At 40.7% G+C, this 18,924-nt stretch overlaps 2 protein-coding genes across 2 annotated transcripts in view; one reads left to right on the top strand and one right to left on the bottom strand.

Moving 5' to 3' along the window:
- The window catches only part of mRpL11 (mitochondrial ribosomal protein L11), a 130,273-nt gene that overhangs the window by 94,535 nt on the left and 16,814 nt on the right, over positions 1 to 18,924 (bottom strand). The window lies entirely within an intron of this gene.
- Positions 1 to 18,924, top strand: part of Phb1 (prohibitin l(2)37Cc) — a 74,882-nt gene that overhangs the window by 49,073 nt on the left and 6,885 nt on the right. The window contains exon 5 of the mRNA XM_071676610.1: positions 14,320 to 14,415. Within this exon, the coding sequence (XP_071532711.1) occupies positions 14,320 to 14,415 (96 nt within the window). The remainder of the gene's footprint in view (positions 1 to 14,319; positions 14,416 to 18,924) is intronic.

Raw genomic sequence — 18,924 nt, 5'->3', positions numbered from 1 at the left:
AGGTAGCTCATTTTGAATGTGTGCAGTGAATTAAGTATAATTTATATGGCCGGGGTGAATTTTGGTGGCATGAAAACAGCCTTTGAGGTCTCTGTGCAATAGCTTAAAACCTTGCCCAGAATTTAAAGTACCTGCATATAAGATATAGGGCCTCTAGATGCTGCATGAAGCTGTAGTATCTTAGAACCCTGAAAAGCCTCTCTAGTCAGGCTTTGGTACCCTTTGATCCTGTGTTTGATCCTAAGGTACCTTCATTATAATGTAATGCTGCCAGTTTACTTACTTTGCATGAGCATAATGAAGTAAATTATAAGGCTGGCGTAACCTTTGCTGGGCTCAAAACAGACTTCAGGGCCTTCATGCAGTAGCTTAGCAATTTGCCCAGATTCTTAAGTACCTGCACCCATGGTTTAGTGCCTCTAGGTGCTACATGAAGCTGTGGTAGCTCTGAAACTTGAAAGGTAATAATTGTGGCCTTTAAGGCCAAGGCCTGGTACCTTTAGATCCTACCTTTGATCCTAAGGTACCTTCTTTGTAATTTGAGGCTGCTTGGTAGCCTATTTTGAATGAATGCTGTGACTAAGTCTAGTCTGTTAGGTTTTGCTGGCTTTAATGGGCGTGGATGGCCTCGTAGTAGCTGTCAAAGTCAACTTGCAGTAGCTTAAAACCTTGTACAGATTCTTAAGTGTGAATACCCAAAATGTGGGACCACTAGGTGCTACATGAAGCTGCAGTAAGTCTTTACCATGAAAATTATAATGGTACACTGTAAGGTTGCCTATTTTGGATAAATATATTGAAGTAAGTGTAATCTTTAGAGTAGGGTAGCCACTGATAGCCTCAAAATGACCATAACCAATGGTGCTGTAGCCTAAACCTTGCCAAGACTCTGAGTTACCTACACTCAAAATTTGGGACTTATATCCATTACAGTTTGGCCTGGAAAAAGTATGCTTAAGTGCTCAAACTCATAAACATTTTAAAGTATTTGTAGATATATGGATTGTGGTGAATCTCTTGAAAACTTTACTCATCCATAAAAGTAATTATCTCCTGAGTTGTGGAAATGAACATGGTTTAATTGCTGAAACAGACTGTTACCTCTTTATGACACCCAAAAAATAGGATTTACCAATGCAAGAGATGTAAGCAGAGGTCTTTTGCTTTGATTGAATGAAAGCTTCCCCAGAATCATTTGTTTGCAAGAAATCATGTTCAGAAATGAAAGCTTACTCCCTTGAATGTAACTGAATTGTATGAATATGTTCTTCCATCTGGCAGTAGGGGTAAGGGCAGAGCCAGCATTATTGTGAAATTGGAAGTGAATTTTTTTGTAGCTCCTTTGATGGCTACATTACAGGTAACATCATTTAGAGTAAATTTGAATTTTGAAGTTACTGTCTCTTCTTTGTATCTCCCTCAGAATGAGAGGTTATGTTAACAAATATTGAAGACAAAATAAATGAACCACCAAATTCACTTTTTCCTGCTTGGTGAATTTATTGCACACAGCCCTTTTTGAATCAGAGAATACAGTAACTGAGATGCAAGAGAGAGATTAACCCCAAAATGACCCTAGCTGTAGTTGTGCATCTTATGGTACAGATTGCTTCCTTCTGTCCACATTTAAATTTGAAGGTGTAGTTTATAAATATGTAGAGGTACCTTATGTCCTAAGCAGCTGCAGTTATCACCAGCAAGATACCATTGAATATTGAAAGGCAAGCTTTATTAGTATGTAAAAGTGCCTTGTTCTGTATGCCCCACATCAATTATTAGTTAAATAACACTAGGTGAATAACACTCAGTCAACTTTTACCTCAGTAATTTGCACATTTTATCTCCCTTTCTCAATACAGTGGCTCTCTACAAGCATTACACCAATCCACAGACATCCCACTGTGATTGACACATACACAGAAAATCCTTCCTAACCAATCAGCACAGTCTCTCCTTTTCCTAAGACATTCAATTGTAAAGCCATCCACTCCAGCCACATTTTATCTCATGCAAGGCTTTCACCACTTCTCTTTCTGGAGAAGCACGTGCCATGACTCTCTCAGTTTGCGTTTATAGTATGTAAAAATGCCTTATGTTTCAAGTGACTAAAATTGGTACTGTGAAAGAATTCTAGTTTCTCTGTTACCCATATGATATAAAAGGGATTGATACAGCCCTTTTTATTCCCCACATCAGTTATTACTTAAATAACAGTAAACTTTTACCTCAGTAATTTGAACATTTTATCTCCTTTGTCCTATATACAGTGGCTCTATACAGGCATTACACCAATCCACAGACACCCCACTATGATTGACACATACACAGAAAATCCTTCCTAACCAATCAGCACACAGTCACTCCTTTTCCTAAGACATTCAGTTGTAAAGCCATCTGCTCCAGCCACATTTTATCTCATGTAAGGCTTTCACCACTTCTCTTTCCAGAGAACCATGTGCCATGATTCTTTAAGCTTGTATATCTCCCTGATGCAAATAACCCACATCTGCCATGCCACCATCAAACACTTTCAGCAGTCCTTCAAAATACTCACTTCATCTCTGCTTGTTACCTCTCCTGCTTTTCCCTCATTTACCAATGCTTTTATTTGTTCTTTTATTTTTCTCAAGGAGACTTGTGTGAGGAAGTACCAGGAGAGACTGAGTACAGAATGGAAAAAGGTGAGAACAATGGAAGTAAGGGGAGTGGGGGAGGAATGGGATGTATTTAGGGAATCAGTGATGGATTGCGCAAAAGATGCTTGTGGCATGAGAAGAGTGGGAGGTGGGTTGATTAGAAAGGGTAGTGAGTGGTGGGATGAAGAAGTAAGATTATTAGTGAAAGAGAAGAGAGAGGCATTTGGACGATTTTTGCAGGGAAAAAATGCAATTGAGTGGGAGATGTATAAAAGAAAGAGACAGGAGGTCAAGAGAAAGGTGCAAGCGGTGAAAAAAAGGGCAAATGAGAGTTGGGGTGAGAGAGTATCATTAAATTTTAGGGAGAATAAAAAGATGTTCTGGAAGGAGGTAAAGTGCGTAAGATAAGGGAGCAAATGGGAACTTCAGTGAAGGGCGCAAATGGGGAGGTGATAACAAGTAGCGGTGATGTGAGAAAGAGATGGAGTGAGTATTTTGAAGGTTTGTTGAATGTGCTTGATGATAGAGTGGCAGATATAGGGTGTTTTGGTTGAGGTGGTGTGCAAAGTGAGAGGGTTAGGGAAAATGATTTGGTAAACAGAGAAGAGAGTAAAAGCTTTGCGGAAGATGAAAGCCGGCAAGGCAGCAGGTTTGGATGGTATTGCAATGGAATATATTAAAAAAGGGGGTGACTGTATTATTGACTGGTTGGTAAGGTTATTTAATGTATGTATGACTCATGGTGAGGTGCCTGAGGATTGGCGGAATGCGTGCATAGTGCCATTGTACAAAGGCAAAGGGGATAAGAGTGAGTGCTCAAATTTCAGAGGTATAAGTTTGTTGAGTATTCCTGGTAAATTATATGGGAGGGTATTGATTGAGAGGGTGAAGGCATGTACAGAGCATCAGATTGGGGAAGAGCAGTGTGGTTTCAGAAGTGGTAGAGGATGTGTGGATCAGGTGTTTGCTTTGAAGAATGTATGTGAGAAATACTTAGAAAAGCAAATGGATTTGTATGTAGCATTTATGGATCTGGAGAAGGCATATGATGGAGTTGATAGAGATGCTCTGTGGAAGGTATTAAGAATATATGGTGTGGGAGGCAAGTTGTTAGAAGCAGTGAAAAGTTTTTATCGAGGATGTAAGGCATGTGTACGTGTAGGAAGAGAGGAAAGTGATTGGTTCTCAGTGAATGTAGGTTTGCGGCAGGGGTGTGTGATGTCTCCATGGTTGTTTAATTTGTTTATGGATGGGGTTGTTAGGGAGGTGAATGCAAGAGTTTTGGAAAGAGGGGCAAGTATGAAGTCTGTTGTGGATGAGAGAGCTTGGGAAGTGAGTCAGTTGTTGTTCGCTGATGATACAGTGCTGGTGGCTGATTCATGTGAGAAACTGCAGAAGCTGGTGACTGAGTTTGGTAAAGTGTGCGAAAGAAGAAAGTTAAGAGTAAATGTGAATAAAAGCAAGGTTATTAGGTACAGTAGGGTTGAGGGTCAAGTCAATTGGGAGGTAAGTTTGAATGGAGAAAAACTGGAGGAAGTAAAGTGTTTTAGATATCTGGGAGTGGATCTGGCAGCGGATGGAACCATGGAAGCGGAAGTGGATCATAGGGTGGGGGAGGGGGCGAAAATTCTGGGAGCCTTGAAGAATGTGTGGAAGTCGAGAACATTATCTCGGAAAGCAAAAATGGGTATGTTTGAAGGAATAGTGGTTCCAACAATGTTGTATGGTTGCGAGGCGTGGGCTATGGATAGAGTTGTGTGCAGGAGGATGGATGTGCTGGAAATGATATGTTTGAGGACAATGTGTGGTGTGAGGTGGTTTGATCGAGTAAGTAACGTAAGGGTAAGAGAGATGTGTGGAAATAAAAAGAGCGTGGTTGAGAGAGCAGAAGAGGGTGTTTTGAAATGGTTTGGGCACATGGAGAGAATGAGTGAGGAAAGATTGACCAAGAGGATATATGTGTCGGAGGTGGAGGGAACGAGGAGAAGTGGGAGACCAAATTGGAGGTGGAAAGATGGAGTGAAAAAGATTTTGTTTGATCGGGGCCTGAACATGCAGGAGGGTGAAAGGAGGGCAAGGAATAGAGTGAATTGGATCGATGTGGTATACCGGGGTTGACGTGCTGTCAGTGGATTGAATCAGGGCATGTGAAGCGTGCGGGGTAAACCATGGAAAGCTGTGTAGGTATGTATATTTGCGTGTGTGGACGTATGTATATACATGTGTATGGGGGTGGGTTGGGCCATTTCTTTCGTCTGTTTCCTTGCGCTACCTCGCAAATGCGGGAGACAGCGACAAAGCAAAAAAAAAAAAAAAAAAAAAAATTCTCAAACTTTTAGTCTCCTTTCAAAATATTTTAATCTTCCTGAAATTTTTGATACATGTCCACCTCAATTCTTATTTGCCTCTTTTTTAGCCCCTGCACCTTCCTCTCGCCCTCTCTCTACTTCTACTTTCTTTTGTATATCTCCCAGATACATGCACACCTTCCCTGCAGGTTACACCCCTACGCATCTCTTTTCTCTTTCTCTAGAAACATAACTTTATCCCCCCATTCTCTACCATTTCTCACATGTGCACCTCCCACTTTCTACATGCCACATATTTCCCTTGCATATGTCAGCACTTCATCCCAAAATACCACCCATTCTTCACTCACTCCTCTAGCTTCATTTACTCTGACCTTTTGCCATTCTCCACTTACTCTATCTTGGTATCTCATTACAGAAACCTTTTTTCTAAGCTCACTCACTTTCACAACCCTTTTCCTACTCATATGTCCTCTTTTCCCAAAGCCTCTATGACCCTTCACCCTTGCCTCCACCTAGTATTGAACAGGTATCTCACAAGCTGTTCCCCCTCAGTATGTTCACATTCAGTTTTCTCCGTTTGCATGCATATCAATTAATACATAAGCCTGTGATACCCATTTTAACTTGTATCCATGAGTTGCCAAGCTGTTTGCTATTTTCGTTCACTTCACTGGGTGTATTTATGTGTTGAGGGACATGTTTATGGGGATGTAAGTTTGAAGGAGAAAAATTGGTGGAAGTGAAGTGTTTTACATATCTGGGAATGGACTTAGCAGCGGATGGAACCATGAAAGTGGAAGTGAGTAACAGGGTGGGAGAAGAGGCGAAAGTTCTAGGAGTAATGAAGAATGTGTGGAATGAGATAATGTTATCTCAAAGAGCAAAAATGGTTATGTTTGAAGGAATAGAAGTTCTAACAAAGTTATATGGTTGTAAGGCATAGGTTATAGATAAAGTTGTATGGAGGAGGATGGATGTGTTGGAAATGAAATGTTAGAGGACAGTATGTGGTGTGATGTGGTTTTATCGAGTAAGTAATGAAAGGGTAAGAGAGATGTATGGAAATAAAAGGTGTGATTGAGAGTGCAAAGGAGGGTGTGTTGAAATGGTTTGGACGTATGGAGAGAATGAGTGAGGAAAGATTGACAAAGAGGATATATGTGTCAGAGGTGGAGGGAACAAAGAGAAGTGGGAGACCAAATTGGAGGTGGAAGGATAAAGGGAAAAAGATTTTGAGCGATCGGGGCCTGAACTTACAGGAGGGTGAGAGGTGTGCAAGGTATAGAGTGAATTGGAACTTTGTGGTATACCAGGGTTGACGTGCTGCCAATGGATTGAACCAGGGCATATGAAGTATCTGGGGTAAACCATGGAAAGGTTTGTGGGGCCTAGATGTGGGTAAGGAGCTATGGTTTCGATGCATTACTCATGACAGCTAGAGACTGAGTGTGAATGAATGGGGTCTTCTTTTGTCTTTTCCTGGTGCTACCTTGCTGAAGCAGGTGATAACGATGCTGTTTCTTGTGGAGTGGGGCAGGACCAGGAATGGATGAAGGCAACATTCTTGGAATTACTTTTCCTTCAAACATACCCATTTTTGCTCTTCGAGGTAACATTCTCTCCCTCCACACATTCTTCATCGCTCCCAAAACAGCAAATACTGAATCATGTGCATCAATGTGACCAACTGCAATTATGTAAGTATGTGACAATTATGTCTTTCCAAAGGTGCTTTATGTGGCACTTTTTCTCGGATCCCATACATATCATTAACACATACTTTACATATCACATGTAGTCTTATATTTCATACATCTACAAATATTTCAGTGTTTGTGAGTTAGTGCATTTGTGCAGAAGGTTATTTTCCAACCTATTCCAAATTTACATTCTGTATTAGACATTTATTAGTAGTGGTTTAAAATTTCCAAATGAGCAAATTTCTGAAACATGGGGAATCTAACCAATATGTTGTGATGCTCTATTGAAACAATTTATGTGGGTACAACATAAAGAGAGAGTTAGATGCAACTTATGAACTCAGTGTCTCCTAGTGGCACTATCCTTTAGAGTGGAGATTAAAAAGTGTCTTTACACTGATGGCTTTAAAAGATTTGGCCCTATGAGCCATCTGAATGGCATCATAGGGAAACAGAGGGTCACTGGAGACAAAGGACTGCGACCACTCTACCTGCTCTCCTTAATTAATAGAAGACACAGCCTGTCCTGCATTGTTACTTACACAAAAGAAACTATACAAAAGCATAAGTATGGAACTGAAAGCTGTTTAAAAGCATATCCGAAGACCCTTCTCAAAAACTTCAGTTCTATCAAATCCTCTGTCTACTTGCAAAGACAGTAAACTTCCAAAATGATGTGAATGAAGGAAGATGCATTACACATTACATCAGTAAAATATCTCCAAATTCCATCTGACCTTGTAAAGGATAGAGAAAAATGGTTCAATCTGAAGATGGAAAATTCCTTCTCTTATTGCTTTTAAAGCTAAGAGAGACCAAGTCCTTCAGGTAAGCCAGAAAATCCTCCAATGGAAAAAGCAGTCTGGAAAGCAAAAGAAAAACCCTTGTTTTTCCCTAATAGTAAGAAAAATGAGCTGATGAAATCATCAGGGATCTTCTACCCCCACAGCCTTGGATGGGCCCAGGCTGTTCAGTTGGGTCACTGGATGACCAAGCTGCTGGAACCTGTAGCCCATAGGGCTACACACCACACACACAGCAAGCTTGATCTAGTACACTTTGTAGGTACTTGTCCAGCAAACTCTTGAACTTCTCTATAGTGCCTCCCATGCTGTTTCTGATGATAGAAGACAAAGTGTTGAAGAGTCTTGGGCCCTAGATCTTGCTTAGCATCAAAGTCTCCCTCCATTGAGAAGGTTGTAGTGTTGTGAGGGAAGTTTTATTTACTAAAACCACACTCCTTATGAATGGATGTCTATCGAATGAGAACCATGAAGCAGCAAGATGTGTCTGTAAACAGGGAGCCGAACTCACTTTCACATTTAATGTAAAAAGGAGGTTCAACTTTTACCAAAGTTAAACTGTTCTCTACAAGTGATTCTACTGATGTGTTCAATTTTCACTAACACATGGTGTTATCTGTGCATAAAAAGCATCAGGCATCTCTCCAAAATTCTTGCATTTACCTCCCTAACCACCCCATCCATAAACAAATTAAAGAACCATCACACACCCCTGCGGCAAACCGAGACTCACTGGGCACCATCACTTTCCTCTCTTCCTACTTGTACATGTGCCTTATGTCCTTGGTAAAAACTTTTCACTGCTTGTAGCAACTTACCTCCCACACCATATACTCTTAAAACCTTCCTCAAAGCATCTCTATAAACCATATCATATGCCTTCTCCAGATCCATAAATATTTATTTGTCTATTTACTTATTATACTTAATCACCATCTCCTGCGTTAGTGAGGTAGCGCAAGGAAACAGACGAGGAATGGCCTAACCCACCCACATACACATGTATATACATAAATGCCCACACATGCACATATACATACACATACATTTCAACATATAAATACATATACATACACAAACATGTACATATATACACATGTACATATTTATACTTGCTTCCTTCATCCATTTCTGTCGCCACCCCACCACAGATGAAACAACACACACACACACACACACACACACACACACTCCAGCGAGGCAGAGTTAAGAAAAGACAAAAAAGGCCATATTCTTTCACCCTCAGTCTATAGCTGTCATGTGTAATACACTGAAACCACAATTCCCTTTCCACATCCAGGCCCCACAGACCTTTCCATGGTTTACCCCAGATGCTTCACATCCCCTGGTTCAATCCATTGACAGCACATTGACCCTATTATATCACATCATTCCAATTCACTCTATTCCTTGCATGCCTTTTACCCTCCTGTATGTTCAGGCCCCGATTGCTCAAAAACTTTTTCACTCCATCCTTCCACCTCCAATTTGGTCTCCTGCTTCTCCTTCTTCCCTCTACCTCTGATGCATATATCCTCTTTCACAATCTTTCCTCACTCATTCTCTCCATGTGACCAAACCATTTCAACACGCCCTCTTTTGCTCTCTCAACCAAACTCTTTTTATTTCCACACATCTCTCTTACCCTTTCATTACTTACTCGATCAAACCACCTCACACCACATATTGTCCTCAGACATCTCATTTCCAACACATCCACCCTCCCCCGCAACCATATAACATTGTTGGAACCACTATTCCTTCAAACATACCCATTTTTGCTCCCCTAGATGACGTTCTCTCCTTCCACACATTCTTCAACACTCCCAGAACCTTTGCCCCCTTCCCCACCTTGTGACTCACTTTTGCTTCCATGGTTCTTTCCACTTCTAAGTCCACTGCCAGATATCTAAAATACTTCACTTCCTCCAGTTTTTCTTTATTCAAACTTCCCTCCCAATTACCTCCCAGTTAACTTGCCCCTCAGTCCTACTGAACCTAATAACTTTACTCTTATTCACATTTACTCTCAGCTTTCTCCTTTTACACACTTTACCAAACTCAGTCACCAACTTCTGTAGTTTCTCACCAGAATCAGCCACCAGCGCTGTATCATCAGTGGACAACATCTGACTCACTCCCCAAGCTCTTTCATCCAGAACAGACTGCATACTTGCCCCTCTCTCCAAAACTCTTGCATTCACCTCCCTAACCACCCCATCCATAAACAAATTAAACAACCATGGAGACATCATGCACCCCAGCTGCAAACTGACATTCACTGGGAACCAATCACTTTTCTCTCTTCCTACTCGTACACATGTCTTACATCCTTAGCAAAAACTTTTCACTGCTTCTAGCAACTTATCTCCCATACCATATACTCTTAAATCCTTCCACAAAGCATCTCTATCATCCCTATCATATCCATAATGCTACATACGAATCCATTTGCTTTTCTAAGTATTTCTCACAGACATTCTTCAAAGCAAACACCTGTTCCATACATCCTCTTCCACCTCTGAAACCATGCTGCTTTTCCCAAATCTGATGCTCTGTACATGCCTTTGCCCTCACAATCAATACCCTCCCTTATAATTTCCCAGGAATACTCAACAAACTTATGCCTCTGTAGTTTGAACACTCACCTTTATCCCCTTTGCCTGTGTACAATGGCACTATGCATGCATTCCTCCTATCTTCAGGCACTTCATTGTGGTCCATACATACAATGAATATCTTAACAACCAATCATCAACGCAGTCGCCTCCTTTTTTTGATAAATTCTACTGATATACCATCTAAACTCGCCCCTTTGCTGGATTTTATCTTCCAGAAAGCTTTCGCTGTCTCTTCTCTCTTTACCAAACCATTCTCCCTGACCCTCTCACTTCGTGCACCACGTCAACTAAAACACCCTCTATCTGCCACTCTATTATCAAAGACATTCAACATACCTCCAGATTACTCACTCCATCTTCTCTTATCACCTGTTATAAATCTCCTCACTTGCCCCCTTCACCGATGTTCCCACTTGCTTTCTTGTTATTTACCTCCTTCCAAAGTATCTTTTTATTCTCCCTAAAATTTAATGATACTCGTTCAACCCAGCTTTCATTTTCCCTCTTTTTAAATCTTTTCTTTTTGTTATACTTGATCGCTGGTTCCTGCATCAGTGAGGTAGTGCCAGGAAACAGATGAAGAAAGAATGGATCATCCACTTGTATAAACATATATATACATAAATGCCCATACATGCACATATACATTTTTTATTTATTCATTTATTATACTTTGTCGCTGTCTCCCGTGTTAGTGAGGTAGCGCAAGGAAGCAGACGAAAGAATGGCCCAACCCACCCACATACAAATGTATACACATCCATATCCACACACACACATTTTTTTTTTTTTTTTTCTTTTGCCGCTTTCTCCCGCGTTTGCGAGGTAGCGCAAGGAAACAGACGAAAGAAATGGCCCAACCCACCCCCATACACATGCACATACATACGTCCACACACGCAAATATACATACCTACACAGCTTTCCATGGTTTACCCCAGACGCTTCACATGCCTTGATTCAATCCACTGACAGCACGTCAACCCCGGTATACCACATCGCTCCAATTCACTCTATTCCTTGCCCTCCTTTCACCCTCCTGCATGTTCAGGCCCCGATCACACAAAATCTTTTTCACTCCATCTTTCCACCTCCAATTTGGTCTCCCTCTTCTCCTCGTTCCCTCCACCTCCAACACATATATCCTCTTGGTCAATCTTTCCTCACTCATTCTCTCCATGTGCCCAAACCATTTCAAAACACCCTCTTCTGCTCTCTCAACCACTCTCTTTTTATTTCCACACATCTCTCTTACCCTTACGTTACTTACTCGATCAAACCACCTCACACCACACATTGTCCTCAAACATCTCATTTCCAGCACATCCATCCTCCTGCGCACAACTCTATCCATAGCCCACGCCTCGCAACCATACAACATTGTTGGAACCACTATTCCTTCAAACATACCCATTTTTGCTTTCCGAGATAATGTTCTCGACTTCCACACATTCTTCAAGGCTCCCAGAATTTTTGCCCCCTCCCCCACCCTATGATCCACTTCCGCTTCCATGGTTCCATCCGCTGCCAGATCCACTCCCAGATATCTAAAACACTTTACTTCCTCCAGTTTTTCTCCATTCAAACTCACCTCCCAATTGACTTGACCCTCAACCCTACTGTACCTAATAACCTTGCTCTTATTCACATTTACTCTTAACTTTCTTCCACACACTTTACCAAACTCAGTCACCAGCTTCTGCAGTTTCTCACATGAATCAGCCACCAGCGCTGTATCATCAGCGAACAACAACTGACTCACTTCCCAAGCTCTCTCATCCACAACAGACTTCATACTTGCCCCTCTTTCCTAAACTCTTGCATTCACCTCCCTAACAACCCCATCCATAAACAAATTAAACAACCATGGAGACATCACACACCCCTGCCGCAAACCTACATTCACTGAGAACCAATCACTTTCCTCTCTTCCTACACGTACACATGCCTTACATCCTCGATAAAAACTTTTCACTGCTTCTAACAACTTGCCTCCCACACCATATATTCTTAATTCCTTCCACAGAGCATCTCTATCAACTCTATCATATGCCTTCTCCAGATCCATAAATGCTACATACAAATCCATTTGCTTTTCTAAGTATTTCTCACTTACATTCTTCAAAGCAAACACCTGATCCACACATCCTCTACCACTTCTGAAACCACACTGCTCTTCCCCAATCTGATGCTCTGTACATGCCTTCACCCTCTCAATCAATACCCTCCCATATAATTTACCAGGAATACTCAACAAACTTATACCTCTGTAATTTGAGCACTCACTCTTATCCCCTTTGCCTTTGTACACTGGCACTATGCACGCATTCCGCCAATCCTCAGGCACCTCACCATGAGTCATACATACATTAAATAACCTTACCAACCAGTCAACAATACAGTCACCCCCTTTTTTAATAAATTCCACTGCAGTACCATCCAAACCTGCTGCCTTGCATATACATTTCAGCATATACATTTATATGCTGATGGAGATGCTTTGTGGAAGGTATTAAGAATATATGGTGTGGGAGGCAAGTTGTTAGAAGCAGTGAAAAGTTTTTATCGAGGATGTAAGGCATCTGTACGTGTAGGAAGAGAGGAAAGTGATTGGTTCTCAGTGAATGTAGGTGTGGCAGGTGTGTGTGATGTCTCCATGGTTGTTTAATTTGTTTATGGATGGGGTTGTTAGGGAGGTAATGCAAGAGTTTTGGAAAGAGGGGCAAGTATGCAGTCTGTTGAGGGTAAGAGAGCTTGGGAAGTGAGTCGCTGTTGTTCGCTGATGATACAGAGTTGGTAGCTGATTTGTGTGAAACTGCAGAAGCTGGTGACTGAGTTTGGTAAAGTATGTGAAAGAAGACAGCTGAGAGTAAATGTGAATAAGAGCAAGGTTATTAGGTACAGTAGGGTTTAGGGACAAGTCAATTGGGAGGTAAGTTTGAATGGAGAAAAACTGGAGGAAGTGAAGTGTATAAGATATCTGGGAGTGGATTTGGCAGCGGATGGAACATCGAAGTGGAAGTGAATTATAGGGTTTTGGAGGGGGCGAAAGTTCTGGGAGTGTTGAAGAATGTGTGGAAGTCGAGAACATTATCTCGGAAAGCAAAAATGGGTATGTTTGAAGGAATAGTGGTTCCAACAATGTTGTATGGTTGCAAGGCGTGGGCTGTGGATAGAGTTGTGCGGAGGAGGGTGGATGTGTTGGAAATGAGATGTTTGAGGACAATATGTGGTGTGAGGTGGTTTGATCGAGTAAGTAATAATAGGGTAAGAGAGATGTGTAATAATAAAAAGAGTGTGGTTGAGAGAGCAGAAGAGGGTGTTTTGAAATGGTTAGGTCACATGGAGAGATGTGGTTGAGAGAGCAGAAGAGGGTGTTTTGAAATGGTTAGGTCACATGGAGAGAATGAGTGAGGAAAGATTGACCAAGAGGATGTACGTGTCAGAGGTGGAGGGAACGAGGAGAAGTGGGAGACGAAATTGGAGGTGGAAAGATGGAGTGAAAAAGATTTTGAGTGATCAGGGCCTGAACACGCAAGAGGGTGAAAAGCGTGCAAGGAATAGAGTGAATTGGAATGATGTGGTATACCGGGGTTGACGTGCTGTCAATGGATTGAGCCAGGGCATGTGAAGCGTCTGAGGTAAACCACACATCTCTCTTACCCTTTCATTACTTACTCGATCAAACCACCTCACACCACATATTGTCCTCAAACATCTCATTCTAACACATCCACCCTCCTCCTCACAACCCTATCTATAGCCTATGCCTTGCAATCATGTACATATATACATATACATATACATAGCAACATATACATATATACATACACATACACAAGTTTGCACATATATACACATGTGCATATTTATATTGAAATTATCTTGAAATTATTTTCTTATCATTATCCCTTTCAGTCTCTCTCTGGCCCTCATAGTTGCTTTGAAAAAAGATGAAGAAAATCAGAAAAAATTATCTGAGAAATGCATTGAGCATAATGACATTTCGCAATTTTGACAAGGAGAGTGAGGTCTGGTCAGACCCTCTGTGACCCTTTTTCAAAAGTGTATAGAGATGGTATTATGCTGATCTTCATTTAGTTTGTCTTAAAGGTTTGAAAATTTTAAGGTGGATAATAGAGCAAAGTTCAAGAAAAAAATTACGATCTGGCAACCAAATTAATTTTATCCAATCATGGCATATTTTTCCAGGTGTTAAATTAATTCACATCTCTTTGTGATTCCAGACTCATCTGACTTTTGGTAAGGAGTTCACCCAGGCTGTTGAGCTGAAGCAGGTGGCTCAACAAGAGGCAGAAAGGGCCAAGTTTCTAGTAGAAAAGGTTAGTTCCACCCTTTACATTGAGTGCACTGGATTAATTAATGTACTTAGTAATGCAAAGTATGCTCTATTTTCTTTGACTTGCATTATTAGGAGAGACAGAATACTACCTATATATCTCTTGCATGATTTATATGGCAACTCAGAGGGATATGAGTGATGGAGTAAAAATATGTGCTTCTTTTATTATCTTTTCCTGAATGAAGGAATGAGTCAAACAAGTGTCATCCCTCATCTGTGTCCATGTAACTAGTATGGAAAGAAGGAAGAGATTGGTGGTGTATTTAATGAGGCAGGCTTGGATATTCTGCCTCTGATTAAGGTAAAGGATAAGGGTTATATGGCTCTGAAATGTTTAGTAAAATCCATTTTTGATAAGAGGACAAGAACGAAGGAAGGTATGGATTTTCTGATGCAGATTGAGCTTAGGATATGTGCTAAAGAGTGCAAGGAATAAAGCTTAGGATTGATAAAGGTTAGAAATAGAGTATGCAATTAGCCTGAAAGTAGGGAAGTGAAGGAAAGGGAATATTATTGAGAGGAGCTAAGCAAATACTTTGGCTCTTTTGTTGCAAGACTCATCTTATTTTTGAGTTAGGTGATTTGATTGCAAAGATTGATGTGGCAGTTGAAGGTACAATCAGGGGCATTGTATCCCTGCTGTAAATGAAAATGGAAGGCTTATTGGTTGCTGAAAGAGGATGGTGATTAGAAATATGTGAAAAGTTGCAAATGTACATTTATGTGGGTTTGTGTAGTTGGTTTCAGAAGGCATTGTTAGATAATGTGTTAATTGGCAGATATGTAAAGAAGCAAGGGATAGCAATGCTGTTTTCCTGTGGGGCAGGATAGTGACAGGAATGGATGAAGGTAAGTAAGTATGAATATGTACATGTGTATGTATGTAATGTCTTTGTATGTGTATGTATATGTTGATATGTATATGTGTGTATGTGGGCGTTTATGTACATATATGTGTATATGAGTGGATGGGCCATTCTTCATCTTTTTCCTGGTGCTACTTCACTGATGCGAGAAACAGCAATTCCCTCTTGGAACTCCCATCAGGGGGCGGCCACAGCAAAAGTCTCCACTTATCAGTCCTTACATGCCTCCCTCGCATACACCATTTCACGCATTCTTCCACTTTTCCTTTCCTTCCAGTATTCCTCCACCATGTTTGCCCACCTCACAAGTGATCTTCCACTTACACCATCCCCTTTGATTGTACTGTCATACACTCTCCATGTAAACCTCCAGTCTTGCATTCTTTCCACATGCTCAGACCAACTTAAAGTATCATATTTCACCCATTCTACCACTCCACAATTCTTTCCTTTGCATTCCCTGCCATACTACTTCTCCCGTACACTGTTATCATTGCTTATTTGTTCTGTTTCATTGAAATGCTTTGAAGGTTGTATATGGTGAAAGCCCTGCCTGAGTTGAAATACTGCAAGACTGCTAGAATGGATGTTATTGCAATCAAAAGGGGATGAATGTGATGTTGATTGGTTTGTTAGGATTTTCAGTGTATATATGGATCTTGGTGAGGTGCCTGAGGATTGGTAGAATGCACTATAAATGCAAGGGGGCAAAGGTGAGTGTTTCAGTACAGAGACTTGAGTTTGTTGAGTGTGTGGGAGAGTGGTGATTGACAGGATGAAGGGATGTGCAAAGATTCATCCTGGGAAGAAACAGTATGATTTCAGGATTGGTAGAGGATGTGTCGATCAGGTATTTACTTAAAGATTATGTATGAGTAACACTTTAAAAGAATGATTTGTATAGAGCATTTATGGACTTGGAGAAAGCATATGATGGATTTAATGTAGATGTCTTGTGGAAAGTCTTAAGAATACATGGGAAAGCATCTAGAAGCAGTGAGAAGTTTTTATCAAGACTATAGATTGGAAAAGAGCAGAGCAAGTGATTCCAGGGGTGGTAGGAGGATGTAACTTCACCATGTTGTTTAATTTATTCATGGATGGGATGGTGAGAGGAAAATGCAAGGATCCTGGAGAGAGAGGCAAGTTTATAGTTTGTAGTGGATGAAGGGGGGCCTCAGAAGTAAGTCTTATGTTTTTTGATGACAGCATTGGTGACAGATTTGAGGAAGAAACTGCTGAAATTGGTCACTGAGTTAAGTAACTTTAGTAGATTGTGTGACGGCAGACAAAAAGTTAGAGAAAATATAGATAAAAGTAGGGTTATTAGGTTTAGCAGCACAGGGACAAGTTATTTGGGGGTGTGAGTTTGGAGAAAATCTGGAAGAAGTGAAGTGTTTTAAACTCCTGAAAATGGACATAACAAATGAAACCATGGAAGTGAGTCACAGGGTGTGTGAGGGGGCAAAGGTTTTGGGAGCATTGAGAAATGGTTGGGAAGAGACTTCTTTATCTGAAAATGGATATACTTGAAGGAATAGTGGTTCCAATGATGTATGGATGCAAGGCATAGGTTATAGATGAGGATAAGCAGAGGAGGGTGGGTGTTTGAAGTGAAGTGTTTGAGGACTGTTTTACATGAGGTGAGTAATAAAAGGGAAAGGAAGAAGTGTGGTGATGAGAAGAGTGTAGTTGAGAGAGCTGAAAAGGGTTTGCTGAAATGGTTTGGACAAAGAGGATGTATGTGTCAGAAGTGGAGGTGATAAGAATAAGAGGGAGACCACATTGGATGTGGAAGGATGGAGTAAAAAAGATTTTTAGTGATTGAGGCATGAGCATGCAGGAGGGTGACAGGTGTGTATGAGATAGAGTGAAATGGAACAATGTGGTGTACAAGTAGGGTACATGCTGTTAGTAGACTGACCCAGGGCATGTGAAGTGACTGAGGGAAACCAGTGAAAGGTCTGTAGGGCCTGGTATTGGATAGAGAATTGTAATTTAGGTGCATTGTACTTAACATTTGGAGAATGGATATGAGTGTTCCTGATACTACCTCACTAATGCCAGAAGCAGCAGACAAGTTTAAAGCTAAAGATGTGGGTTGCTGGCATTTCATTTACTCATTTTCTCCATTGTACATATAACTTTTGACACATAACTCAAATGACATTTTCTTCTAAAGTCTAAAATTGCCATGAAAGAGTGCATAGGTAAAGAAGGTTTTAGAGATAGGGCTCCATGAGAGTAGGACTCTCTCCTCATGCAGTACAAATAGATGATTACATACACACACATCTTGTCTCGCTTTACCTTTCTGTCCCAGGAATTCCTTTTACTAGGGCTTCTGCTGTGCTCAGGAAGTTGGTGATATCTACTTGAAGGGAACATATTTTAAGTACATCAACGTTGTAATGGTGTCTGGTTTTCTGGGAGTGAGTGCAGAACAGTTAAGGAGTAACTGCTCAGTGTCCTTAGTGTGGAAGATGCATTTTGAGCATGAGGGGTCCTGTAAGTCCTATATTATACTCTGTACTTGTAATGTTGGTGAAAATTTTATTCAGTCAGTGTTTGTAATGTTGGAGAGATTGGTGAGGACCAGAGTATATATCAGATAATGTTAAATGTGCATATAATGGGCTCCTGTAATATATTCAGTCAGTATTTGTGATGTTGTTGACCAGAAGGTAGAGAAAATGTAAATTTTCATATGTAGAGAATTCATTTTTGGATGGATGTATGTCTAATAGAGTGGAATTTTAAGTTTAGGTTGGGGGAGCCATTGTTTAGTGCTTGTCCAGTCATTACACTGTAGATACGTTTTGTCAGTTTAGTTTGTTGGATAAGGTACTATTTAGTTAAGTGTGAGGTAGGTATGTGCCTTTTGTTTCCGCTTAGGTGTTGGATGTCGGTTAAAAAAAGTGATGTAGATAAAGGGGTTTAGGGCTGTTGCAAAAAATTAACGTGTTGAGCATGTTGAGTGGGATTGTTTTTACATGTTTTTTTTTTGTTGTTGTGTGCAAATACTAAATGTTTGTTGTTTCTAAGCAAAAGTAATTGGCTTGAGTGCTCTGCTTTGTGTGGCTTGAAGTTATGTTTGCTTTTGAAAAGGTGGATGACCAGGTAAATGAGGAATGTTTTAGGGTGAAACAGACTAATTTGTTGAGGATATTGAGGTATTCTTTTTCTTGAGTGGACTTGGTGCTGGTAAGTATTCTTGGGCTTTTGATTTGGATTTTTCTTGGTCTTGAAGTTGATAATTGTGGAGTAGGATGCAAATGTTTTGTGTGTGTTATATGTGATACTCGGTATGGTCAGAGCTTTTTTAAGTCAGAATGATTGATCATTCTTGGTTATGTGAAGGTGCAGTTTGGAACCATGTCTGTCATTAGTTGCAAGGGATTTTCTGTAGAGATGCAGACATTTTGTTTTGAATGGGCCAATATTGTTTATGCAGTGTAGTACTGCATGTTTATTGTACTGGTGGTGCATTGTTATTTTGAAGTTATCTGAATATAAAAAGACATTCACACTGAGGTTTGTTGGGAGATTTTTATAGGTCATGTGGGAAGGGATTGAACAAGGTTGGGTAAAGAACTGTTGTTTAGGGGTCTTAAGTTGTAGGG

The sequence above is a fragment of the Panulirus ornatus genome, chromosome 2 (assembly GCF_036320965.1).
Source record: "Panulirus ornatus isolate Po-2019 chromosome 2, ASM3632096v1, whole genome shotgun sequence".
Taxonomy (NCBI): domain Eukaryota; kingdom Metazoa; phylum Arthropoda; class Malacostraca; order Decapoda; family Palinuridae; genus Panulirus; species Panulirus ornatus.
The sequence above is the reverse complement of the archived record's forward strand: the minus strand, read 5'-3'. Positions and strand labels throughout refer to the sequence as shown.